Source organism: Passer montanus, unplaced genomic scaffold (genome assembly GCF_014805655.1).
Source record: "Passer montanus isolate IOZ18808 unplaced genomic scaffold, ASM1480565v1 scaffold13, whole genome shotgun sequence".
Taxonomy (NCBI): domain Eukaryota; kingdom Metazoa; phylum Chordata; class Aves; order Passeriformes; family Passeridae; genus Passer; species Passer montanus.
In genome coordinates this window covers 12496160-12523727 of record NW_024359832.1, presented here as the reverse complement: position 1 = coordinate 12523727, position 27568 = coordinate 12496160, and the positions used below count along the sequence as shown (strand labels likewise).

At 38.1% G+C, this 27568-nt stretch overlaps 1 protein-coding gene across 14 annotated transcripts in view; it reads left to right on the top strand.

The window, feature by feature from the left end:
• The first annotated feature begins 702 nt into the window (after positions 1-702).
• The window catches only part of SLIT2 (slit guidance ligand 2), a 254614-nt gene continuing 227748 nt past the window's right edge, over positions 703-27568 (top strand). For all 14 annotated transcript variants that reach the window (XM_039699037.1, XM_039699028.1, XM_039699025.1 and 11 more), the window contains exons 1-4: positions 703-905; positions 2859-2930; positions 4162-4233; positions 21153-21224. In XM_039699037.1, coding sequence (XP_039554971.1) covers positions 730-905; positions 2859-2930; positions 4162-4233; positions 21153-21224 — 392 coding nt within the window. In that variant the 5' untranslated portion in view covers positions 703-729. The remainder of the gene's footprint in view (positions 906-2858; positions 2931-4161; positions 4234-21152; positions 21225-27568) is intronic.

The following is a 27568-nucleotide window of genomic DNA, read 5'->3' as shown; positions in this document are numbered from 1 at the left end:
TTCCTGCTAAACTTGGCTTGGGAGCGTACAGCAGGAGGGGGCGCGGGGGGTGGAGAGCCAAGCCCAACAGCATCTTGTGTGTTTGACTTTTTTTTTTTTCCCCTCCCTCCTCCTTCCGTGAGACAGTTTGATGAATGCCTGCGAGAGGGGTATGATTTGCTGAGGCGCCTCTGGCAGGGCGGTGTGTGCGCGGTGTCAGCCCCGCCGCCGCCCCCCGTGGGGCTGTGAGCGGCCCGCGGCGGGGGACGCGCGTGGGAGCGGCTGCAGCGCTGCGCGGGCCGCCGCGCAGGAAGCGCGGCTGGGCGGACGGGGCTCCGCGGCCTCTGCCGGGGGCTCGGCGGGGAGTCACGGCTTTGAAAGGGGCGAAGAGGAACATAAGTAGCTCGCCCGACTCCACCGCACCCTGAGCCCCTGGGTTTGCTTCGCCATCGCAGGGGAGCGTGTGAAGACGAGACCCAAGTGCCGCCTCTCCCAGCCACCGACGGGCTAGCGAGGGACAGCCCAGGCGCGGCCCCGCGCCTAGCGAAGTTGCCTCCAGCCGCCGACCGGTGCCACCCGCCTCACTTTGCCGGGGTTGTTTTCTTGACTTGGCTTTGGATAGAAAAGACTTCGCCGTCTCCGCACCGTGAAAGTTGCCCGAGCGCTCCCCGCGGCGAGGAGGAGGGCGGCGCGCCCCGCGCCTCCCCGGGGCCGAGGCCGGTGGGCCCGGCTGGGCTGCAGCGGGCGGTGATGATGTGCGGCTGGGGGAAGCTCACCCTGTCCCTGGGGCTGCTGCTGGCGATGGCGGGCGCGGTGGCGCCGCAGCCGTGCCCGGCGCAGTGCTCCTGCTCGGGGAGCACCGTGGACTGTCACGGGCTGGCGCTGCGCGGCGTCCCGAGGAACATCCCCCGTAACACCGAGAGGCTGTAAGTAACCCGGCCGGGGCGGCGGCGAGCGCCCCTCGGCCCCCTGCTCCCTTCAGGGCTCCGGCCGAGGTCGGGCGGAGGTGGCCCCCGGCCCCGGCCTGGTTTAGGGTCCCGGCGTCCTTTGGGTGGGGGTTTTCTGTTCCCTTCTCCTGCTGCTGGCCGTGCCCGTTTCACAGCGATGCGCGGAGACACGGAAGAGGTGGGCGCTGTTCCCAGCCGCTGCCTTTCATCCCGGGAAGCCGCGGTGAGCAGCGCGGTTCCCGCCTCCGCGGGGAGCGGGGGCGGGCACCACCGCGGCCGGGGGGCGCCCCGGGGCGGCGGCGGAGCGGCCTCTCCCCCCGCCGGCGCCCATTTCCCGTCAAACTTGGCTATTAGGGCTCGCCTTCCCCGGGGCAGAGCCGGGCCGCGGCCCCGCTGCGCTCCGCGGGCGTGGGCAGGGAGGCCCCGGGGCGCGCAGCGCTCCGAGGGCACGGCGGGGTGCGATAGCCGCGCTCGCGGGGCGCTCCGCGGTGCCGTGACGGTGATCCCTCCCTCCGCCCGCGGCTGCGCTGGGTTTTGTATGTGTCCGGTTATTTATTATATCAGGCTGCCTTTCAGAGGGGTCCTGAGAGTGGAAGTGGTGTGCGCATTTTTTTCTTACTATCTGATAAGTCAGTGAAATGTTGGCATGTGAACGCGCGTGGAGTGGTGAATTTCACTCAGGAGGAGTATCAGGGACGCATTCCTCCTGGGACTCGTGTGGTTTCTTTACAGTGGTGTTTTGGCCATATGTGGTATAAAGCGCTTAAAAACATAGTACTTCCCCCCCCCCCCGCCCCCCCCCCCGCCCCGGGGGGGCAGCCCCCCGCCGCGGGCCGCCGAGCTCCCCGCCAAGATGCCGCCGCCGGCTGCCGCCGGGGAGGAGGAGGAAGAGGAGGAGGCGGCGGCAGAGCGGGCGCGGAGCTGCCTGAAGACGGCGGCCGAGGAGTGCGGCCCCGACCCCCTGGGCGCTCGGCAGCGCGGCTGCGAGTCCAAGATGTGCTTCCAGCAGGGGCAGCAGCTGCTGGAGGCGAAGCCCCGGATTTGGTCCCTCCCCCGCCCCCCCAGCTACGTTGGGAATGAGCTGTAATTGTTAGAATAGCTTCCATGTAATACCACTTCCTAAAGATTTATCTTATGAATTGCCAAGTCTGGTTTTATTTGTAGTGATTTGAATTGAAAGACGTTTATTTCTTAAACCCAGAAAGTTATGAAAAAGAGGCATGTACTCCAGAAGAAAAAGTAGTATAGGAGTATGATCAGAAATGCTAGGGCCTAAGTGCAGGTTTCTGTTGCTTCTGAACTTGTGTTGCATTCTGCAGTCAGTATAGCTTCCTGTGCAGCAAGTGGAGAGCTTAGTTTTGGTAAAATCTTATTTCCCATCACTTACTCCAGCAGTTTGAATACCTAATGCTTGTTTGAAACCTAATATTTGTTATTGGTATTTAAGTCCTATGCCGCCTTTTTAGCCATACTGGGAAATCTGAAAATTGCTTGAAATGGTGAAAATTTTGGGTTTTTTTCAGTCACTTAGTGTTTGTAACAGTCAAGTAAAGGTTGTAGCATGTGTGTATAGATATACCTCTATGTACTAAGTCTTGTGGTTTTTCTAAATGTGGTTATAACCCCAAACATAGAGCCTTGAACTCTTCTATTGGTAAAGATTGTAGTTAAAGATAAACGTGAGCTTTGTAGTGGCAAGCAGAACTGACTTTCCAAGACTCTCCTGCTACAAAGTTTCAAACTACTGTTTTCAAAGTAAATCCTATTTCAGCTGCTCGGAAGTTAGGCACTCACATGGTGTTAATTGTTAAAATGGTTTGTTGCATTTATGTATGTCTAACTTCTGAAAATGCTGTGCCTGTGAAAACAAACAAAATTTTAAAATAGCTTTTGAATGTTTTAATTTTGCTGCTTATGAATTATTCTTCTTAGGGATCTTAATGGGAATAACATCACGAGAATCACGAAGACTGACTTTGCTGGTCTAAGGCACCTTCGAGTTCTGTAAGTTTTCTCTTTCTGTCATTGATAACTCTTAGGACTGATGCTACAGGTTGTAGTTAGACTTCAGTTTGTTAGCTGGATGGGTTATCACTTTTTAGCTACCGTATTACTGTATCTGAACCTAAAACTGCTCTGCTGTGTGTTATACACTGTCACGCACAAGTGAGCAGCTCCCTTAAATAAAATGTGTTTAAATGTTTCTAATCTTCCCTTAAGATTGAGAACTTGAGGACTTAATTTAGCACATAGCTTATAAGTAAGATTTGCTAAAAGTGGTTGAATAACTATTTGAGTTACTTCAGTTTAAGGCTGTGAAATTTATAGTTCACGCTGAAAATGGGTACTCTTAACCAGAACTATAAGGGAGTTAATTAAGAAAAAAGTTATTCCTTTAGTGAATGTGAAAGCAAGTCCCAGGTGATTATTATTGCTTTTTTGTAGTTTCTGGACAAAAAAGAAACTTTATCACTGAAGTTGAGGAAGGAATTGTTTGTCTGGTTTGTTTGGGTGGTTTTTTGATTTTTTGCTACTTTTTTTAAAAAAAAATTCAATCATTTTCAAGGTTTTAAAATTTGGTAGTTGGTGGAGGTTTTTTTGGTTTTTGTTGCTTTGTTTTTTGGTTGGGTTTTTCTTGTTTTCTGAAGGAAATATCTAACTACTTAGCTTATTTAAGGCCAGTTTAATTTGAGCGAGTGGTCTTGTAAAATCCTTTTCCTTTTCTCTCTGAAGTAAATAGAACATTATAGTATTTTTTTACTTTGTTACAAAACAGGGATACTCTTATGGTCACAATCTATGTGCAGTCTTGTGCTGGTGTTTCTCCCAACGCCACAATTCAGACTTTTAGTTTTGTTATTCTCGTGTGAGACCAGTATCACCTTCATACTGTTCGACTGGAGTCTCACAACTTGCCGAAGGGCAGTGATGTGTGTGCATGTGAGCATGCTGCCTGTAGGCATATGTGTAGCTTTAGAACTTGTGACTCCTTTAGTAAATGAGCAAATCTAATATTGATTGCTGTTTCTTTTACCAAGGCTTATTTTCCTACTTTTGGTTATATGAGCCCATGTAAATTGTTGGTGACAGGGATACAGAAGGTTAAAGTGGATGTCACTCTACAATAGCTGTTGGATTGTTTTAAAGAATGTGGCTGCCTTTAAATGACCATTGTTAATGTGACAAGTTCTCTCAGAGATATTAAAACTTACATCTAAAAATTTGTATATTTCAGTCAGCTCATGGAGAACAAGATTAGTACTATTGAAAGAGGAGCATTCCAGGATTTAAAAGAACTGGAGAGGCTGTAAGTATACTTAATTCTAAAAGTTTCAACTTTTGGGGGGTCAAATTAGTTATGTGTCAAGGTACTCAGGATTCAGACTTTTGAAATATTTTTTTAAATTTTATTTGTGACTTCTAGCCTTACTGAGACACTAGAGAAGAAATTCTCAAGCAGTATTTAGGGGACTCTGTTGGGGGAGAGCATTCAAGAGCAGTCTGGATTCAAAGTGCAAACTGCAGTTGTCCCGTAGGAAATAGTTTGAATACTATCTAATATTTTCACTTTAATCTTGAATACACAAGGACTTTTAAGAACTTGAACACAACAAATAAGGCTGTTCTCTGACCTGTAGTGTTAGATAATTTATATAATGCCTTATTGGAGGCAACTACTGGCTATAAAATGTTTTCTTGTTACATAGCAGTGATTCAATTCTACTCCAGTTTTTATATTATGAAAGCTTTTACAAAGGCTTAGAAAAAATATGAAATGTTAGTTTTCAAAAATAATTTGAATTTGGATTTAAAAAAAAAAGATTGAGTGGTGTGGGGAGAGAAGATGGAACAGAGATGAGAGGACCTTATCTGATGAAGTTGAAGTACAAACACCTGCTTGGTTGCAGTAAGACCTAGAAAATGAGTAATTCCCAAGCTAGTTTTCAGTATGTGCCTTCTTATTTTGTTACACTTGAAATGAAAATATTTTAAATGTATTGTGAAGCTTGGGACAACTGACTTGTTGAAGGCAGGATGCTGATTGTTTGATATAGTATGGAGCCTGGAAAGTATTAATATATATGTTTCTAGAGAATTTGACTTCATTATTGGCATCGTAGTTTCATTTTCACTGTATCATCTTTTTTTAAGCATGCCTCTGAGGTCTTGTTCAGCATTTCATTTGCTGCTGCTTTAACTTTATAGATGTATTTCCACTGTACTCGATTGAAAAGCAGCACTGGCCTGAACATAGTTTGTCTTATTGTAGTTTCCTTGTACACACAGCTGGTGTGTTTAAAACAAAAACCTCCACAAACCATTATGGTTTGGTTGGTCATTTAGACAAAGCTGTTCAAGGGAATTAGTAACCACCACCAGTGTAATTATGATATTTCTATAATAGCTGAAATATTATGTACTTGAGATAATTTTTTCAAATAAGCCAAAGTAACTTTTTGACCTAAAAAATAGTATTATTATGTAGTGCAACTTTTTTAAAATAAATTTTAATGAGATCACTTGCTCTTTGGAAAAAACTGGTTGTGCATTTAGGCTGTATTAAACACTTAATTCAGTGCTTTTTTACAATGTGCTTTCAACTTTGTACAAAACTTAGGGATTTAATGCAGTTTTTCGTGCTGAGGGATATATTGGAATAACATATGCATATTCCAAAATTTGGTTTATGGTGTATAGATAAAAAATTAAACAGCAGTGTAGTTCATATTGCAAAGTAAATACACATATGTGAAACATGGAAAAATATTAAGAGGTCCACACTTTCACTGCTATATGGTTTGACACTGAGATACCAAATGCTTACAAAGTTTTAAAACAGTTTATCAGCAGCCCTATTTCTTAAGTATTTCAGAGTAAGATCCTGCTATGTGATTTATTAACAAATTTCAAAAAACTTCAAGGCTTTTACTGTTTATATTTCTTAAGTATAGAATTGTTTTAACAGCAAAAAATGAACTTCAGTAGTTAAAACTTACTTGTCTATTATGTTTGTATTTTTCCATTACATTGTTTCATTTTTCTTTGGTTTTCCCTTGATAATCGGAAAACAATAGCTATTTTCCATTTACATAAGATACTAGTTCTGAAGAGAAATTTTGATACTTTTGGCTACTTTGTGGGTTATATTTGTTCACCCTTCAGCAGGCAAACTATGCTATCTGAAAATTTAGTTATTTAGACCTATGAAGTTAGATTGTTTTGTCTTCAGAGTTATATTGCATCTGCTCCAACACTTGTCAGTTTCTTTAATTTGCTGGAATTCAGTTTGTGTTAGGTGTGTGGGTGACTTGTAATTTGACTATATATGCAGGATGTCTTTAAACTGCCCCAGCTGTTGGCTAAGAGCAAATATTTCATATTTGTGGGGAAAAGCTGAGAAAATTCTTCATGTTTACAACTGCCAAGTCCATCTGATGAAGGTGCATTGTTATCTGACAGCCAATTCATCTCCTTGGGATTTTGAAATCCAAAATGATTTCTCGGGAAACCTGTGGGTACTTCATTAAAGTATTTTCTTTTATACATTAAATATAAAGCACTTTAAGGCTTTCAAATATTTTTTCAATGTAGGGTGTCACATTTTCACTCCAAGTGTAATGTGCCAAGCTGCTGTCAAAGAATACCTGACACAGACCTTTTAGCATGCAAGTAGCAGGTATAAGAGAACTTCAGGGCAGTTTGAATGAACTCAATTTAATTTATAAGATTGTTTACAAGTAATACTGCTTATGTTGAAATATCTTGTTCTAATGTATACAGACTTTATTTTAAAAGGTATTTCCTGTTCTTCAGTACTCTTCAATGTGAGCAACAGGCTTTCACAGTAGTTTCTCATTAGGAAAAAAGAAATGCTCATCTCTCTAACTGAAGTGCTGGGGATTTGTTTGTTTGGGTGGTGGCTTTTTGTTTGTTTCTTAGGTTTTTTTGTTTTTAACTGCAGTCTCACTTAAATTTTTTTAGACCAGTAACTCTGATTTCCAAGGAACTGTTTGGTTGGTTAATGAGTTACTTGTGAATACTCATTTATAGGTCTGATAATTCAAAATGCAGCTTTTTTTAATGGAAGGGAGGACCTGAAATACTTTGTAAAATTAATCTCGGAGAGGAAAAACTTTTGACCTCTTTAGAAGATATCTGCTTAAGATTTAATTTTATTAAATCCATAAAAATCTGTCAGGCAGTTTCTCCTACAGCTTAATAAAATAACATGTCTTTAGTAAACTATGTAGGTTAGCATGTACACAAAAAATTACTTCTGACTTATAGACCTAATATGCTCCACAATGGGAATTTGTGCCACACCAGTGTAAGTGTACAAGTGCAATGGAATGCAAGGCTACAGTAAATACTGCTGTAAAAAGTGATTAGTATTACAGCAGCCTGAAGTGAAGTACAAGTTTTCAGTTTGCAATAAACTATTGTGTACCTATGCCTGCTACTTAGGAAATAGGAGGGGAAAAACAAGGTGGAAATTAGCAAGTTAGTAAGTTTTAGGTTTGTGGCAACTCTAGTAGCTAGAGAAACACTGGTGAAGTTGATACTGCTGTAAGCCTTTTTAGATAGATATGTCTGTGGGAAGTCTTCAAGTCGAATAAATGGCTATAGCAATGCTCACTTCGTTCCAATCTCTGACAGCCCTGAAGGCTCTTAAGGGCTGGGCTCTTAAGGCTCCAGTCCAAGCCAGTTTTGTACAGCACTGCCTGAACTGGCTTGTCTGCCACAAATGTGATTTTTTTCACAGGCTGGATACTGAACAGATGAATTTCATGGTCTGTTTTGTTGTGTAGGTGCTCTGTCTGCGGAAACAACTCTCTCTCAAAAATGGGCTGTAAGCACTGAAGTTCAGTTGGGACAGCTTGTACCTTTGAGTACATCCTGAAGCAATGCTAAAAACTCTTGGACTAATTAGTCTTGACATCTGCAATAATTACAGTATTTAACATCTGTAAGACTTTATTATCTATAACTTATATGAGCCTGTGTTCTTGAGCAGGGCCTCTAAAGAGTATATGGCTCTTCAGTAAATGGCAAGTGCCAGAGAGAGAGGGTTGGATGTGGCCTCTTAGGTTTTGTGAACCTCTCTTACAGAGACCACAGTCATGTCTCAGCAGTGGTTTTCAATATGCTTTATGGCAGGAAGACAAAAAGGGTTAAGACATGGAGGATTTTCACAACACTTATGGATTTCCAGAGACCACTGCTTATTATGGGGGACAAAACCTTTCGAAACAATTCCTTATGAGAATGTGAAATTTTTTCTTCATAAAGCTGTCATCTTGGGTGTGATGTTTATACTAGTTGAAATCATATATTAAGACAGCAAGATGAAGATATACTGAAAGTTTCCACTTTATGAAAACTAGCACTGTTAGACACAGCTTTAAAAATATTTTTTAGTAAGTGTAGGCCATTGTTATCCCCAAGTTCACCTCATTCTCTAGTGTTGCAAATACTTCTCAAAATATGCCAGTGTTTTTACAAGTTATTGTCATCTGTAAGGAAGTATAAAATTTTGTTGAAGACAGCTGCCATGGATTGTTGAACCAGTTCTGTAAGAAGCTACTTAAATCTAAAATTTCTTTAAAGTTCTGTGTACTCTAGAAATAGAGGGTTGTCAGGTTTTTGAGGGCTAAATATACTCTTCACATGTTTACAGAGAAGAGCAGTTATTTTCATTTATTAAAAAAAATCAACTGATAGGAAAACTTTTCAATCTTAATTTTTCCTAACATGTTTTTTAAGTCTAGTAGTTGGGATTCCAGCTCTTACTATGCTACGGCTAGGACATGGAAAAAAAAAGTCAGAATAGGAGGAGTTTACAGCAATAGTTTCAAAACTACTCACTTTTTTTTCTTCCTGTATTTATGGATAATCCATTGAGGGAGCAGTATGTCCCTAAAATGCTAATTTAGAGTCTCATTCTGTAGACATTTACCATGTGAATAACTTGGTTTGCATGAGTAGTCTCACTGATTACTCCTGTGAAAAAGGTTACTTGTGTGGCCTAAAAAATTTCCAGGCCAAGTCTCTCTATTTTTGATACTTGAATTAGCAAATTTTATTTTTAAAATGTCCATTTATTATGCTAACAATTCTAAAGTGTTACATGTGTAGACTTAAAGGCAAACTATGGGGAAAAAAAACAAACAACCCAACCCAAAGCCCCACAAACAAAGGAAAAATAAGCCACCAATCCCCTCACCAAACCTATTTCTTCTGAGAACTAATGTGTGGACAAAATGTTACTCCCAAAGGAATAACTTCATCTTCTGAGTTTGTGTCTAAACTAAATACCCTCACCATACCTCCCTGAAAACCAGTCCCCCTGAGCTACATGATGTGAGTAAGCTGAAATCATGAGTTCAAGAAAAGAATGCTGAACATCAAGTTGGTACATGAAGTAGCTTTTAAACTGAAATCTACCTGTTGTATTTTCATGTTTCTTACAATGCATACTGATGCAATATTGCAATTTTCATAAAATGTTTCAAGAATTAAATGTTTTGTTAGAGTTCATTGATTTTTTTCTAAATTATTGCAGCACAGTTCTAAAATGACAAACTGAGGAATTGTCCCTACTTGCTATTTATTTGGGCTCTAACTCCATGAGTACATTAAAACAAGTTATTCAAAGTTAATATGAAGAGAGCACTTACTTAGGTGTGTACTTCTGAGTGTTTGAGTAGTACAGAAATTCGGTGTTGTTTTGTACATGCTGTGTACAAAACTTACAGATGTGCTATAGCATAGAAGGAAAATTATATTTAAACTACATAGCTTTAGGTGTGTACTTCTGAGTGTTTGAGTAGTACTGAAATTCGGTATTGTTTTGTACATGCTGTGGATGAACAATTTGAAACTTACAGATGTGCTATAGCATGGAAAGAAAATTATATTTAAACTACATAGCTGCAAGAAAAAGTTCTTTCTACTTCGTAAACAAACTGTAGCACTAGGTGGATTTCTTTACAGGATGCAAATTAGTATGTGAAATTGTGTGCAGCTTCAGCTGCAGCATGGGCTTAATTGTAGCTTCAATACAAAGATCATCATCTTGTCAAAAATATTAAATGGGTTTCAGTAAAATAAAGTGGGGTTTAGTTGTATTCATGTTTTGCAGGGTTAGAGTTACCCATTTGAGATCTAACTTAGTTAAACATGGTAAACTATTGCACTGCATTAGTAGGTTTTGAGATGACAAAATCAAAACTGACTTGGGAGTTGCCATGATCTCTGAATGTATGGGGTTTTTCAGAGCATCTCATCTGACAAAATTATGGATCTCAGGGTAGACTAAGTGAAATATTCCATCTAGGGTAAAAACAAATACAGTTTGTCTTGGGCATAACTGCCCAGCAGGCCTGGGCATTTATCAAGGGCATTAACAGCTGCTTCAAAATACACTAGATGAACAAATCCTTTCTGTCTAGTCTAGAAAAGGGCTTTATTATATATATATTCTTTCTTAGGGTGCAGACTTACTAAATCGCTGATGGGAAAAAAAAACATGCTGTCCAGAAATTAAAATGAACCTACATGCTAATTTTTTGTTCTGTATTGATGTGTGTCATGAGATTGCAGTTTTATTCCAAATTGACTAACTCTAACAATAAAATGTAAATTCCAAGTAGAGAAATACTTTTAAAAGAGGAATGGCAATATTTTCTGTGACTCTTTAAATGTGCATCAATAAATTAATCCTAGAATAAGCAGGCTTGGGCTGAACGTCTCCTTTCTGAGTTTTGAATCTGATAATATACAGTCTTTTCAGTTACAGAACAGAAGTGTTGGAAACCTTAGATTTCACTTCTGAAATAAAACTATATGATCAGAATTTAGCAGCAGGTACTTGTGGAAAAAATGTTAAATGTCATCTGTTTTTATGATGCAGTTTGGTTTTTTAGCTGGAGCAGAATATGACCTTTTTTTCCCCTCCCAATTTACGGACACTTAGGTGTAAAGGCTAATGTAGAGTTTTAGGATCTCTGGCAAAATTCTGTGTTAGCAGTAGAACCACTATTCCAGGAATCATTTCTATCACTATCAGTCCGAAAAGCACAGCTGATAAATGAGCAATATTTCATTTTGTGCTTGATTACAAATTGTATCAATTAAATCCATTTTTTTAGGGATAAGACCTTGTATTATATAGTATAGAAGTTGTACTGAGCTCTTAGGTTGAGTTCTTAGCTCTTTAGCTGAAAGTTAGTCTTGAGTTTCTTTTCTCACTGAATGCTGGTCTTCATTGTGGCATGCAAGTTCCTTACTGGAGTCTGAGAACTAATTTTTTTTTTCATTTGGGCTACATTCAGAGCAGTTCTTACTACAGCTGCTGGGGAAGTCTGGGTTTGATTGCCTAGAACCTGTGGGGTTATTCATGTGCTTGCTTTTTAAGGCTGCTTGATGTTAGGCTTGACTCCTCCCTGTGGCATTGGTATTTAGCCACCTGTGTGGCTTCTGAGTATATGAGCATTTGAAGAGTTAATTCCTTCACACAGGTGTGTCATAGGTAACGGAAGAATAATGAGCTCAGGTAGAGAGACCTGGTTTTGTACAGCCCTGAAGGTGGTGAGCAGTTATTCCTTGTTAAACATGGATGTGAGAAATCCTTCTTTTAGCTAGCCTTACATAGTTTAAGAGCAATGCACCACACATTCCTCCTCTCAGAACAGGGAGGAGACCATGAAGCCTGTGGTGTTAATCACTTACCAATGGAATGTGGGACTATATTACATGAATTATACTGGCCACATGTATTGAGAGTTTCTTAAGAAAAATAATAAAATACTAGTGTAGTTATTCTGTGTTAACAGACTTTTGTCAAAGCAACATTGAATATCTTCTTAAAAATCTCTGTTGAATCAGAGACAGACAAAGGCTGTTTTTGAAGACAGTATATAAAAAGATGCAGTGTTCTAATGGATTTTTAAAAAATTGTTATAGCTACATTTTGATTACAGAACACTACAAAATATTTGGTGAAACTAATTCCAAGAGCCATGTTCTTCTAAAAGACTTCTCAATGCCTACTATTTATTTTTATTATATTTTATTCATCTGAGTGTCTTTTCTCATGGGACTCCTTTTATAGGTCTAGAAGTCAAATTGCAATGAGAAGTCCTGTTTGCTCTTTGCAGACCTTTTTACAAATTCCAGGGCAGGAAGGCTGTTTATTTTTCCCACATCTGTTTTGTGCTCATCCTTTGTGGCATTGTTTGCTGGATGCTCTTCTTTCTTGCTTCCTCTGAAATGGGTAATTTGCACTGTTGCAAAATGGTGAAACTAAATCTGATTCTGCAGAGCTGTTGTGCCAAGGTTTTTATTTCAAATGGTGCTTTTTGTTCAGAAGCTATTTTAAATGGATTCTATGGATCACTGATATTAAATTTAAAGCTACACATTTTAGTTTTACTCTTTAAAAATCATATTTATTTCTTGCAGTGCGAGTTCAATATTTTCTTAAAATGCTGATTTAATATTAGATGGTCACAGGTGAAAAGTGACTTGTCATTACATTTTAATATAGCATATTTAAAAGATTATTTTAGATGCTCCTTATTTTGATTGCAGAAACCACACTTCTATCTGGAGTTTTACAGATAAACTCCAAAATATACGAGGGATCTGGCTGAAACTTCAGTGACTCATACTGTTATAGTTATATTACCTCATTTGCCATGAAGAGCCTGGTTGAAACTTCATCAGAAGAAACATCTTATTTTCCTATTTTCTTTCATAGTATGTGTTCATTATGCTGGCTTGTCTTTAATAATAGTCTAGACTGATAGTCAAATACAACATGGAAAAGTCTCTCCTTTTTTTTTTTTAAGGCACACCAGCTGTTCTGATTTAGTTTGGCAGGACGTCTGTACAGGTGCACTAGAAAAATACTTGAGTGAAAATTTGCTGTGGTAACTTCATGCCAGAAAGGCAGTTACAAGCCTATCAGGACTATCTGCAGGCCTTTCTTGTCTTTCTAAACAGTCTGTTCAAACCCTAGCTAAATTCCACCTACTAGACCAGCTTTACCTCCCCTCTTTCTTTGCCTTTTTTTGCTTTCTTGGAAGTAATCTCAGGTATTGTCAAAATCATTCTTGTTTCATCTGATACTTGAACCTCTGTTACTCTATGGAGTAACATGTTTTATGTTTTAAACATGTAGTATGTTTTATAACTTCTGCTTCCTTCTTTGTGTTGTACTTGGTTGAAGTACAGTTTTCCTACACTTTGATTTGTACCCATTGCCTCTTGTCCTGTCACTCTGCACCACTGAGGAGAGTCTGGCTCAGTTTTCCATACTTGGGATGAAGTCACATCACTTATTTGTACGCATGAAGTATTTATACACATTGAAATATCTGAGACTTTTCCTCCTCAGGCTTGAGTTGAGAGTCTCAGCTCTCTCAACTTCTTTCAATGTGACAGGTGCTTCAGTCTGCCTTCATCATTTTAACAGTTCTTCCCTGGACTTGCTCCAGTCTCTTGTAGTGGGGAGTCCAGCACTGGGCACAGCTCACCAGATGTCTCACCAGTGCTGAGCTCCTTTTGGGGGAGGACCACATGCCTTTGTTGCCTGCTGACAACCATCTTAGGATTACAGCCCAGGATGATATTGGCCTTCTGTGCAAAAACACCTTGCTGGCTTCATTTGAATTATTCACCTGCACCCTGGGCTGTTCTCTGTGGTGCCTCTTGCAGCTGGTGGTTCTCCAGTGTGTGCTGGTGCATGGAGTTACTCCTCTCTAGGTTCAGGGCTTTCCATTTCCCTTTTCTTGTCCTTCCCAAGTTTGTTTCAAGCAATTCTCCAGCCTGTTTGTGTTACTCTGAGGCAGTGCACAGACCTAGTGCATCAGTCATTCTTTCCAGTTTTTTATCTGCAAATATGATAAGGCTGCAATGTGTCCTGTCTTCCAGGTTGTGAATGAAGTTTTGATAGGTACTGGTTCCATTGCTGACCCCTAGAGTATATCACTTATGAATGTGCTCCAAATGGACTTTGTGTCCCTGACCACAGCTCTTTGAACTTGGCACTTTTGTCAGTTTTCAGTCTACCTCACCATCTGCTTTTGTAGTCTGTACTCTATCAGTTTGTCTGTGAGGGCAACCATTATGAATGGCAGTGTCAGAACCTTTACTGAAGTCAAGATAAACGTCTACTGCTTTCCCCTCATCTGCCAAATTCCTTATTCATTGTAGAAGGCTACCAGGCTGGTCAGGCATCATTTTCTCAGTGTTAAATCCGTGCTGACCACTCCCACTCATCATCTTGTCTTTACTGTGTCTAGAACAGAAATAGAAATATTTTGCCCAATTGCCTTCCCAGTCATTGAGATGGGGCTTTCTAGCCTGTTGTTTCCTGGCTTTTACTGTGTTTTTCGTGCTTTTTAGTGCTGTAGGCAGAATTAATAAGAATAATGACTAAATATTTATGGGAATATCTTTTCTGTTGAAATGGTAAGGAATACAGGAAACAGCAGCCTTATTTTCTGTCTTTACCTTGTAGTGAAAAAAAGTTTCAAAAGGCAAAGTAAGTATAGACTTTTGACAGCACAAAATACTGTTCTGCATAATGTAGGGAGAATTGATTGGGAGAGGAGTAATTTTGGACTTGACATCAAACTCATGGGAGAAGAAAAGGAAGGACAGAAAATACCTTAGGTTTCAAGTAGTGTAGACTAGTTCAATGTAGTACTGTAGTTGAAAAGTACCTTTCATTGCTTCCTACACAAAAAAGAAACTGAGTTTGCAGTAGTGTGCTGCTACTGTTCAGAATTTTTTTCTTCCTGAAACAAATACATAACTTATATTTGAAATTAAATGGGGAATAACTTAGGTGTCTTTTTTAGCTAGATGCTATTTAGACTGAAAAGTGGAGTCCTGTGTAAGTGGTTCTTGACCTGGGGAAAAACTTGGACATACAAATGCAGTAAGAACAGCCTTGAACTTCTCAGATTCCAGATTTTACTCATGTGGTTGGTAAACTTGATATTGTTAGGCTTAATGAGATTATGAGTAGTTTGACTAGAGAAATTCTCTTTGCAGAGAATTCTTAATGGAAAAACTGGCACAATCTTTTGCTTAGCTCTTAGTTCTTGGGCTTTCCTCTCACTTGATGACATGCAAGTCACATTCGGAGACAGCAGTTGCCAGATGTGCTGAAGTTCAGCAGATTGTGGCTTTGGACATGGATGCACAAATATTTTCTGCCTCTGGCAGATATAGCACAATGTTTTTTGTAGAAAAGTAGTGATTTGCCTTCCTTTCAGATGGAAGTCAGTCTGTAATTTCTCTGTTGAGGCAGTAGGAATCACTTATTCTCATGTCTGTTATTCTCACTTTATATATTAGAGAATTTTTTGCATCGTACTTAAACCAGCCCATGGCAATGATTTAGGTGGTGTGCACTAGTTTTCTGTTTTGAAGTACTTGGATAATTTTGTAGGTGGCTGCTGTATTTCCTGAGTTCAAAAAGCCTGATGTTAGACCTTCCCAGAGGATGCAGATCCCTGTAACATCTTGGAACTACTTAAGGAGCCTTTTGGGCTTAGTAGTGAGTAGAGTGTTCCTGTGTGAACATGCAGAGGTTTGATTACTGATATGTTCTTCCATTTTAAATTGAAATGTAATGTACACAGGCTTTGACGCTTTTAAAGTTTATGTATATTTTGCAAATGAGCTTCACTGAGTTGTTACATGTTATTTTTGAATGGGTGTAATAGTTCTTTCCTCTGCTGACAAACAGAAGGTGTGGATATGCTCCTTTGAAGACTACAATTTCAAAGCTGTGTAGTGCTGTGTTCTACTATGTGCAGGTAGTGCATTTACTTCTCTAGGTTAACTTTGAAAGAGGAATGAAAAATAATGAATTCTACTGTCAATATTCTTTTTGAGTTGGAATCATTCAATCCTTTTTCCTGAAGCAGTGGTGGTGGAATAAAATGCATCTGTGCCTGTATTTAGGGTTTTGGAAGGCTCTCATTCTCTATGCACCCAATGGGATAGGCTGTTTCTAATTAAAGAGCACAGCTGATTTATAGCTTACTTGATACAGCTTTTAACTTTGATCAGCTATCAAGTTATCTTTGAGGGCTTCTTTTGTCCTACAGGGTGTATGATAGAATTGCATCTACTTGAGCTAAAATCCATTGGAAACCTACTTAGGTGGGACCAAAGAGCAGCCTTCCAATACTTATGAGGTGATTATGAAAAACCACAAGCCAGTCTCATTGCTGTGGTGAGCCAACAAGCTTAAATCAAAGTGGGGAATGTAACTGCACATAAGGGCAAAACTTCTGTGAGGACAATCAAGCACTGGAACAGCTCATTTTCCCAGAGAGGCTCTACAGTCTCCTACACCTTCTCTGGCTGGATGTAGTTGATACAGTGGGATCAGAAGCAAGTGACAGTGATGGCTGTAACAAGTCTGAAACAAATGGGTGTGAATTATAGCAATTGCAGATGATTACATTGTACACAGTGCAATCAGGATTTTTTCCTCCGTTCCTTCTCTGTGCATGATTGCTGCTGGATCATAGTTATTGTGGCATGAAAACTTGAGAGACACATCAGGATGGACTTGTGGCATGGCCAGACTGCAGTGGGTTAGGATATGTTGCTACTGGGAACGTAATGTGCTCTCCCTTCAGTGCACCTCTGTACCTCTGTCGTCATCTACATGTACTCTGGCTACATGCAGAAGACAAGTAAAACTTAGATATATACCAATTTCAGCTAAAATAACCTGTTGTGCAGAACCACTAGCTCAAATCAAGCCCCTCCCTTTTTTTTTGTTTGCTTACCTTAATGTTGTCAGCTTCAAAGAGTTGCTTATTCTTTGTCAGGTCTTACTTTTTATCTGCCTGTTGGTATTGAGCTTCATTTGATGAGTATTTTCACCTGCTCATTTGTCAAAGGTATTTTGTCTTTGTCCTTAAATCCTTGTGTATACTTCTATACCATCATTTTACTTTGCAGATGCTTTTCTAGTCTTTACTGTGTCTAGAAGACTGACCTCTGGGAGTTTTAAACTGAAGTATTTGAAATACTTCATATACTTTGGGTAGCATGTGGACGTTGCTTGAATTTATTGTGAAAAGCTCAAAAATTTCTGTGTAAGTTTTCCCAATCTCTTTTTAAAGATCCATTCATCAACAGAAGGAAAAAAAAAAGTATATTTGAATTGCAGCTTTAAAGAATTGTATTATACTGGTGCCTCATCCATTTATTTTTTGACACTACTAAAGGACGTTACAATCCGAGTTATTAAAATGCTAGCAGAGATTCTTCAGTACATTTTCTGTTGCTTGCTTCACACACCACTAATGCTTCATCTCCTCTGAGCTCTCTGTTTGAGAAACACAAATATTTGTAGCTCAGTTGGAAACTCAATAGTCACAGTATGGAATATCTCATCACTGTTTCTTCAGTGCTTCACTTTGAGCTCCATGTCAATTCTGGGAGAGCAGTTCAGTTGGTGGAACTGAAATTTCTCTTCTTCCATTGTCCCAGGGGCAACATGGCCTGTTAGGTAACTGTCTGCCACCATGAAAACATGGAAAGGAGGTGTGGTAGAATGTTTATGGTTGTTTTTATTCAAAACAACTGTAGTTCTTTAAAACCTGCAGTCTTGAATTTCATGATCCGCTGTGCTTACCTTGGGTTGCAGCTCAAGAGAAAGGGGATCTTTTTCACTCTTGTTTCAGTATGTTTGTGTGTTCTGGAGAGGTATTATTTCAGACAAAATTAAGCATCAGGTCACATGAAAAAGTGGAACTGTTGGGGAACCATGTAAAATAGTGAACCATTTTAAAATAATGTATTTTCTGGACTCCTCGTGTGGCTTTTTGCAATGATTAGAAACTCTACATGGTGACTGTTGGATGGGAGACTATTGTGTACTGTGATACCAGGCTGTTGTTTCAGACTTGCTCTGCGTACTTTTTCCCCATTCACTTATATTTTCATATCATTTTTATAGACCAAACTACCTACTGTAGTCTTGAAAAATGTATTTCAGTGAAGTCTAGTTCATAAAGTCTCCATATAGAAAAGTCACCAAACCGAGTCTTTTAAAAGCCTCTGCTATAACTTATTAGGTGTAAAGAGTAGCTGAAGTCTCTTTTGAAGTATGGTAAAAGATGTATTTCCCATTATTGCCTTTATGAAAATTAGTTATGTTTTATCTTCTTGGTCACAAACAATAACAATCACATTTTTGGTAGAGAAATCTTGTTAGTTCTAAAAGAACATTCAGTGAGTAGGATAAAGCTATTCAAAGTAAGAGTTACAAAATGCAGGATTCATAAGGGATCAGTAATTAGTATGTTCTTCCAATCTGTGTAGTGCTCAAAGAACAAATATTTTAGTCTTGTGAAAGGTGAAGTAAAATTGTGTGAAACACTAATTTGAAGTTCCAAGCTCATGGGGTAGAAGCTGTTGAGACATGAGGGTAGTGCTATTTATTGCTAGTTTAATTAATACAATTTGATTTATTGTCCATAACTTAGATTTGAAAGTCTGTACAGTGGCAAATGCATCAGTATGTTAAAGGTGTACTCAGCTGTGTGGGGTATGTGAAGTACAGGTAACAACAGAAACTCCTGACTGAAGGTGTTACCTCCTTGTGTAAGATGTGAAATAGCAGAGCAAGTATATTGACTGTGAAGTATCCTTCTGAGTGATCCTGTGTGTCCTTGTGAGACTGTTCTTGCATTTAGTGAAAGGCAGCCTGCCTGATGAACTTGATCATCAATTAATATTATGTTATTGTACTAGAGTGGCTTTTATGTAATATATGAAACTTCTACAAAATACAAATACTGGGTAATTTCATTGCCCTTTCAATAACAGCTCATAATTATTGTCTAGTGTCCAAACTTAATAGGTTTATTAAGACGTATCAACAGATTTTTTTACTGAAAAACTGATTAAAAACTCACTCTTTAGTCTTTACCCTGCATGCTTTTCCATGTTATTTTGGATCTGTAAAAATGGATTTAGGCACTTAAGTCTCTATTTAGCTAAGAGAAGCAGTGAATGAACTTTTTCATTTTTTATTTACTCTTTTATTAGTTTGCTTCATTTTCAAAATCTTGGATTGCAAATATAACTTAGTTTAAAACAATTGTCTTCTACTTAAGTTTTGTGGTCTTGGCATATACTTTTTTACTTAAATTTAGTAAAGGTCAGAAAATGTCTATTTATAAATTATTTTATTTTGAAAATGCAGTAGTTGCAGAAACAGTAAAATGTATTGCTTTCTTGTATTTATGTTTGGATGGTTTTCTTTTTAAGTAGTGTTCAAATCTGAAGTCTTCCAGTAGTCATTAAATTATAGCTCTTTCTTTTATATGGAAATTTTTCGTTCTACTAATTTGGACATGTGACTTGCAAGATCACAATCCAGATATTTTTTTGTTGTTGCTGGATTAAGACTTTTTTTTCCTAATTACTAAAATGCATTGTCTCTCACCTCTCTTATCCCAGTAGTGTAGTCTTACATTTTTTGGTTCTTTCACTCTTGGGTTTTTCTAATCACTAAATGTGTGATTTAGGTTTCTTCTGCTTACAGAAATCAGGATTTCTGATGCTTGACTTACAGAAGAGAACCTGAAATTAACACTGGAGACTTATGGATATCTAGAACTTAAGAAGCTGACTGCTTGCTTATGATTTGAAGTGCGGCAGCAATCCTCTGTGTGCATAAAAAATATTTCTCAGATTATTTCACTCTCATCAGTAGTCACATTGAGATTTAAGGGAAGAAAAACTAAACTAAAGCATGGAGCTATGTAAAATTTGATTTTGAATGTCTCTATGTATCTACATGGGAATTTTTGGAAAAACCTTTGAACTGGAAAGACCATTATATGGAACAATGTTTATGAGAATTAGCCCAGGGAGGCTAAACAGTCTTAATTATTTGGGTTCAGCCCTAAGACTAACAAACAGGACAATCTGAGCCTTTATGAAATTCTAAAGCTTAATTTTTCAAGAGTGATGCTCAGGATATTTTTTCACCTTGTGGAATGTGTTGATAGCAGTTTATTGCTGTAGTGTAACCACTGTTATGATTTTATAGATATGTGTATGCATGTGTATATATGTATAAATCAGATAGTCCCATGCAGTGCCCTGAATTATTGAGGGATCATGCATTGCAAAGTGTGACGTGTGATAAATTTTATGGGATGCAACAGTTTTTTCTAGTTGGCTGCTTTGCTTGAATGGCAGGTGGCACATGGGGTGGATGCATTTGTTAAAAACAGCCAAAAACCTGTTTTGAGCTTGCCTTCTTGACTGGGATGACTGTGTGCTGCAGGGCTGTCACACATGGTAGAAAGAATAATCTGCATTGTATGTTTAGAAAAAAAAATGAAGACAGAATATATTTGCGTTGGCTAGTGGTTGTTCTGTTGTCTACGGGTATAATACAGGGAGGGCTTTGATCTTGTCACCTCAGTTTGAGCAGCTGTGACCCTGGTCAGCATACTCAGTGAGAATTTTCACAGACAAGTGGGCACCTTCCAGATTTCAGTTGCAATTTTTTCTGTTGTACATTGTATAACTGATTGAGTGTATTTTTTTTAATTTAGCTTCCTCAATGTTCCTATCTTTACAGTTAAAGAGAGAGCTGCATGAAAAAACCTCCTTGTAATGCCAGATATAAGCTCTGACTCCTTGGGGTTTTTTGACTTCTATTTGATCAGGGTTTCTGTAACAGCTTCCTTTGCTTTTTAAAATCTATATAAATAGGTTATATGGATCATTAGACATAATATTATCTTGTTACTGAAAGTGTATACATTTGATACATGTTCCCTTGAACCTTTTCATGGTCACAAAATGTCTATCTGCTCCATTATACTAAGAGGAACATAGAGTTGGTAGGGAATTGAATTTGCACTGCTGATTTTGTATTTTAGCTTTCATGTTGTTTATGCAGGATGAAGTCCTGACTTAGTGATTGGTTCACACTGCAGAGATTCAAAATCTTTCATAAAATAGGTAATATGGTCTGTTGGGGGAAACCAGAAAATGTAATTAGTCCATGGTAAATTTACTACTGGACCATGTCTCCGCTAATGGACCTTTCTGGTCTTTAAAATCAGCTTGTTACAGCCCTGGGATTCCAACTCAAAGTGGTTGCATTGCATTGCTGTAGCATTTGTAATTTAACACAAGTTTTTCTTTTTCTTTCCAAAGGCGTCTAAACAGAAATAACCTCCAGTTGCTTTCTGAGCTGCTCTTCCTGGGGACTCCGAAGTTATACAGGCTGTAAGTAGGCATGGCTCAATAAGTATTATTTGGGAAAATTTGGATTTGGTCTGTTATTGTGTCTTGAATTAGAATTTTTATCTTTTTGCCTCACATTAGGCTAAAATGTGCCTTGGAACATTGGTATGTTGTCTAAACTGAGTAGTTTCTTTGACTGCTTTGCAGTATGTTTTTTTAATTGTATTTTACTTCTAGGTTTTGCCTCACATTAGGCTAAAATGTGCCTTGGAACATTGGTATGTTGTTTAAACTGAGTAGTTTGACTGCTTTGCAATATTTTTTTTTAATTGTATTTTACATCTAGATCATATACTGATACTTGTATGAGAATATTGTAATTTATTTCCACTTCTGTAAGGAAGTTTTTCAGAAAGAATACTTTGATTTTGGGTTTTTGTAATTGTTTCTGTGATAAAAGAGCTAAAAAATGCTCGTGGAGATTCTGACTCAAAGATGCAGCACTGTATAAGCACTTTGGTTTTGTGATGTTCTGCTTTTGTGGATATACACACTTGGCCAGAAAAGTGATGGCATTGGCAAATTCTAGGTCTGTAGAGAAGTCTCTCCTGTGTCCCTCAACACAGGAAAACAAAGGTAGTAACTCAAACTCTGGGAACAAAAAATGATTACATGCTTTACCTTAAATAAAAATGGCAATGAATTGAAGAAAATTTTGTTTTGATTGTATTACTGACTTTGTTTGGTAATGTCTTACTCTAGGCAATTTTTTAAAATACATGGTTTGACCCATTGTCCTTTCTAAGAAGCCACTTAATTCTGTTGCAGTTGAAATGTGGAATAAAGTTTAGGATATGTTTCAGTTGAACAAAATAAATTGTAAGGTACCTTTAAGTTACAGTATGTGTTATGGAAGGGATAACACATGGCACGCTTAAGTAGGCTTTTACTAGGTTGTACCAGTTCAGCCTGTTTTAATTTAGATATGTTTGGTACATTTCTTCAGGCTCCAGGTGAGCTTTCTGCTGTTGAAATTGCTGGTTAATACTGGGTTTCATCAATTGTGTGCTTGGAAAAAGAAAAGTCAAGTTGGAGGAAAGTGGGATCCCTCTTGTTTCCATTTTAGTATATGGAATTATGTTTGAGAACAAATGTGATGCTTTTATTTTTAGTTGACTTTTATTTTAGTATTGTGAAATAATAGTTGTTTTCCCTCCTTATAGCAAAATACAATAGCAAACTGAAAATTACTCCTATTATTGTAAACATTTATTTTTGTGCATTTTGTTTTATTCCACTGCCTTAGATGTATACTTTGTTTCCAGAAATTCCCTGTAGATCTAATGAGTTCTTAAATGACTAGGCCAGAAAGCTGCTAAAGGCTTTTTTTCCTAGCAAACAAAAATATTTTGCTCTACTATAATATTATAATATATTCAAATATTGTATTGTATATTAACAGTTGAGTCTCTTCTTTCCATCAGCTGGGATAAGACATTACCTCTATCAGGAAGGAGATTAAAGGGATTTATGGTCATTTTATTATTCCACCTACAGTGCAATGGTTGCTACCTAGATACATATATAACAGAAATGAGCCATAATTTGCAAGCAAAAAATGGATACACACTTCAGTCAAAATCATATTTGAATATATTTATTTCAGAATTGTGTATTTGATAGATGCTAGTCTTAAATCTATAATGTCCTTTGACATAAAGCACACAAGTGCTCATAGTGGATATGGAGGAAAGTAAGAGATCACTGGCTTCACAGTATTAAATTTCCTCTGCCTAAGGGTTATTGTTGATCAGACCATGAAAGTGAACGTCTGGTTATAATGTATTCATGTCTAAAAGAAAATATGAATGGTAGTAAAAAATTACAGCTGCTTAGCACTAAACTTGCAATTAAGAATGCCAGGCCAACAAAGGCACTGATGTTAGTTAAATGTTTGTGGTTCATTTCCATATAATATGTAGCTTGTTCCCTTTGAAGAGTATAAATTGACTCCTTTTTTTACGTGTATTGTGTGTATACATTGTATAGGCTTAGATGTATTTACATCCAAACAAATAGTTTTCTAAGGAGAATCAAAGTTCTCAAAACATGATCAATTATATTTATACTTTGCTTTGGATTCAGTATTTATTTTTGGCATTTAACAGCTAATCAAACAATGTGTGTACTGCGAGGTTTCAACATACTATTGAGCTTCTGTGAATAATAATTACCATTTGACCCTTGGCTGTAAATGAGATGCCAGGTGAAGAAGCACATATGCTTGTTGTGTAGGCTAAATGCAATATAAAAGAAGGAGGTTACACTGTATATGAATTATGATTCGACACAGTTGGTTGCCGCCAGCGGCCGGCTATGCTTTCCCTTTGCTGTCTGCTCCAATTTCTCTTTGGACGGGTTGAGAGAGCACTGCGTGTTCAGGTCAAGATGTTTGCCTAGAAATAGTAGTACAGTTGCAGCTGTGTTTGCTGGAGCAGGAGACTAGTTTAAATAGCATTACCATTTATCCAGTCCATTAACAGAACTCTGTAAAATAATACCAACTCTGCATAAACTACAGGACAGTGTAATAAAATTACAAGCACTTGTTGACAGATGGGAAGTGTAAGTAAAGGAAAGCAATAGGTTGAGAATTTAAAAGAGACAGTGCATTATTTTCTGTGTCTAAAGACACTTAATTTCAAAGGTAGTTAAATTATTTTTCAGGCTACTTTCTTTCCAGTTTAGCAGCCTTCCAAGAAATCTCCTGGAACTAGTTAAAATGGATAATTTTAGTCTAAACAGAAGCTGATTTTCCCATTAAAAGCTATCTACAAAGGTGCTTTGACATAAATATTTCAGTAGGAAGTAGTTAATGCCAAAAATAGTATGAAGAGTTCTGTAGGGTATACTTGCAAGCAATCTCTCAAAGCACAATGTACATGAGCCTCTGTTTTGATGCAGTACCATTAAAATAAATTTAAATCCTCTGGGATGAGAATTTAAGCTCTTGCTCAACAAGTAGTATTGCTGCAAGGAGGAGCATTCTTTGGTGACCTGTCTGCCCACTCATGCTACGTTGTGTAGTGTCAGGGATGGTACCTTAGCACAGACAATGACCACAGCCTAGCGAGTGCTTATCTGAGGCAAATAGATTTTGACTGCTTACTTTAGCTGGTTAGATCACAGTTCATTGATTGCTGTTTGCTGCAGGATATGGAGCTGCAGCGTGGACCCAAGCTGTTTGAAAAATCAGTTGTAAAAAATACCTTTATTAATCAGTGGCATGTAAAGGTTATTGAATTACATGCACAAAGCTTGTCCCTTCTGATTTACATTTCTTGTGCTTGGAATGTGGTTGAGTTTCTTTACTGACTAATATCTGTATAAGTTAAGCAATGTTGGCCTTGGGGAAAAAAAAAATAAACCTTTGTAGTGAATGTTGTCTTATATATGTTTTTCTTTTCATTTGTATACTTGAAGGTACATGCTGAATATTTCTCCTCTAAAGGGAAAAACCTTCAAAACTTAATGTAGTCTGATTAATAAACATCAATTTTGAGATGTCTGTTAGTCACTAAAAAAAATTCCTAACTGCAAATAATTACAGAGAAAAAGTCCTAAACATCAAAAAAACTTTAAAAAATTGTCTTAGGCTGGAACAACAGCGGCAGCAGCATCAACAAAACATGCTGTACGGGGGGCCCTTGCAAAAATTCCTCCTGAATTAATTTCTGCCAGCTATGATTAAAGTGTGTGGTACTAGATGTGTCAGACACCATAGTTCTCTGCTTCATTTTACTCTTGGCCTCTTTGGCCCTTGCCACAATAAATCCCACAATGGTTAGGCAGGAATTGCAGGTTGCAGTTGCCAGGGTTACGGTTGTCCGGCCGCACCGACATCATTACTCATCCCGGCCGGCAGCCCCGGCCCCGGAGCTTCTCCCGCTGGCTCGGGGCTGCTGCTGGAGGTGCTGCTTGCATCACTTGCTGAGCCCTGTGCTGCTTTTAGCTCTGCCTAGAGAGAAAAAAACCAAAAAAAAAACCCCCAAAACAAGCCACATGGGATAGGAAAGGAAAAAGGTAGTAAGATGGTGCATGTAAGGTGCTAGAACAAGGACTTAAAAATATTTTGAAGTGCTGGACTTGCTATTGTTAAGGTATAATTTATGATTTTGTCATATTTCTTTTAAAAGTAATCATGGTGACTGAGACTGTAGTCATAGTTTTGTAGAAAAGACACTTCAGTATGAAACCATTTTTAACAACTCAATAAAGGAATCACTCATTAGAAAAATGCTCATTATCTCAAAGCCTCTGAAATATTCCAACTGCAAACAACTGCTCTGGGTGTTAAATCCAATGAGGAGCAAAAATGAGTTTCCCCTTTTCAAAGGACAATATTGAAGAATTTTTCTCCTTTGAATGTAGATTGATAATGGAGCTGCTCTCAGGTAAGTGCAGTGGGTTGGTTTCCACTGTGCTGCAATAACATTACAGTGTGCTCCACTTTATTTCAGAGGTGGGCTGGATGGACAAAAAAATTAAGAAACATTAATTCAAACATGAATTATTAATCCACCTTGTTGTGATAGCTTCCCCAGGATAGTGTGTGTTTTACTCACTTGTTTGAGTTTTTATGATTTATTATGGTATTTCTTCAGCAGCATGCACACAAGGCAACTCAAATTTATTTTTTTCATGTGATAGAATTAAGTTTTATCATTTTAGGGCTAAATGGAAGCAAATAAGTCTTTCCTACATTGTATCACTCTGCCTTCTGTTTTGACTTGTATTTTTTTTTTTTTACCACAGTTGCTTAGTTCAAGTACAAGAACGTTTGAATTGTTTTATCTAGCCAATTAAGTTTAGATGGCAAGAATATAGCTATTCTACTGCTAGTTACTTTTTAAGTACTAGCATTATTTTGTTAGCATCACTCTTGAACTGTGATTATAATTCTCAGAATGTAACTATCTTTCAAAATTATTATTTAGCAAAGATGTATGTCATATTAGTAGAGGTATAAATGAGTATACAGTTCTGGCTTTGTGGTATTGTAAACCACTAATTAAAAAAAATAATATATGAGTAATTACTAATCTTTTTTGCAATATGCAAACACTTACTGGTTTGCTACATGACTTCATTTTTGTTAACAGGAGCTCTTATTGCCCCACTATGGAATATTTTCAGGGTCAATGTGGTCCCTTATGACACATGGTCATTGCCAGATACATTTCTGGGAGTTTATATAATCCCAGTTAGTAGATAGACAGGCCTATCTGAAAAGTAAAAGAATTATTGTGTATTAAAAATATACTTGTTAAGGTTCATTGCCTGTGAGAATAAACCAAAGTAACTGAGAACATGTTACCTCTGTGCTAGATTTGTAATACCTAATTTCTGGCATTTATTTCTGGCATGGAAGAACTAGGAGATAAAGTTTTATGAGACACTGTAAACACTGTCACTTCTGTTACCCACTCTTTTTTAATGTAAAGACAAAAGAGAATTGGGAGCTCAAATGCTTAATGCAGTTTGACTCACGTGTTCACGTTTTTTCTGGTCCTACAACCACTTGCTTCTACTTTAAGCTTTCATTCTCTGCTATAATGTTTCAAATTTGAGAATTCTGTTGTCTCAAGATACTGAATGAAACAAAAAACACCACTGTAGCTTTGCTTCAGGCATAAGCATTACTGATATGACAGGATGGCATTTTAGAGATTTTTGGAAGTGTTGCAAAAATGCTTACAATTCATCAGGTTGATTGATTTTTTTATTTTTTTTTTTAGCAAAGAAACAAGTATTGCTTATATGCATTTGGTGTACAACTTGCAGTGTAGCTATATCCTAGCAACAGCAAGCATTCAGCCTTAGATTCAGCTGAGTGGAAATGTTGATAGAACCAGAATGAACTTTTGAAATGTAGTTAGAAAAATAAAAGTAAAATGAATTATCACTCTGTGCAATTATTGGACTTCAAACTTCACTATGTTACTCTTCCTGCTCTTTGTTATAGAATCTCTTAATCTGTTCGCCTTTCCTGAGCTATGCTTTCTTTTGGATTTGCATGTCACTTGCTATGATGATGTGCAGGAAAAAATAATGGTGTACCAAATATAGAGAAATCAAGTGAATTGTTGTTACTGGAAGTAATAGTATGAGATTTTTGAAATTGGAAACAAACTATTTTATTGTGAAATTATGCTCTTTATGGATGTTTATATTTTTTACTTTTGAGATAATTGGAAGCAGTCTTTGAAATATGGATGAATTTTCCTTTATTTCTTTAATCATAAAAGCAAAATTTTGTTGGTTTTTTATGAGCGATATTTCTTTTGCTATGAGATAAAATGGAAAATTGGATGGACTGCTGGGGC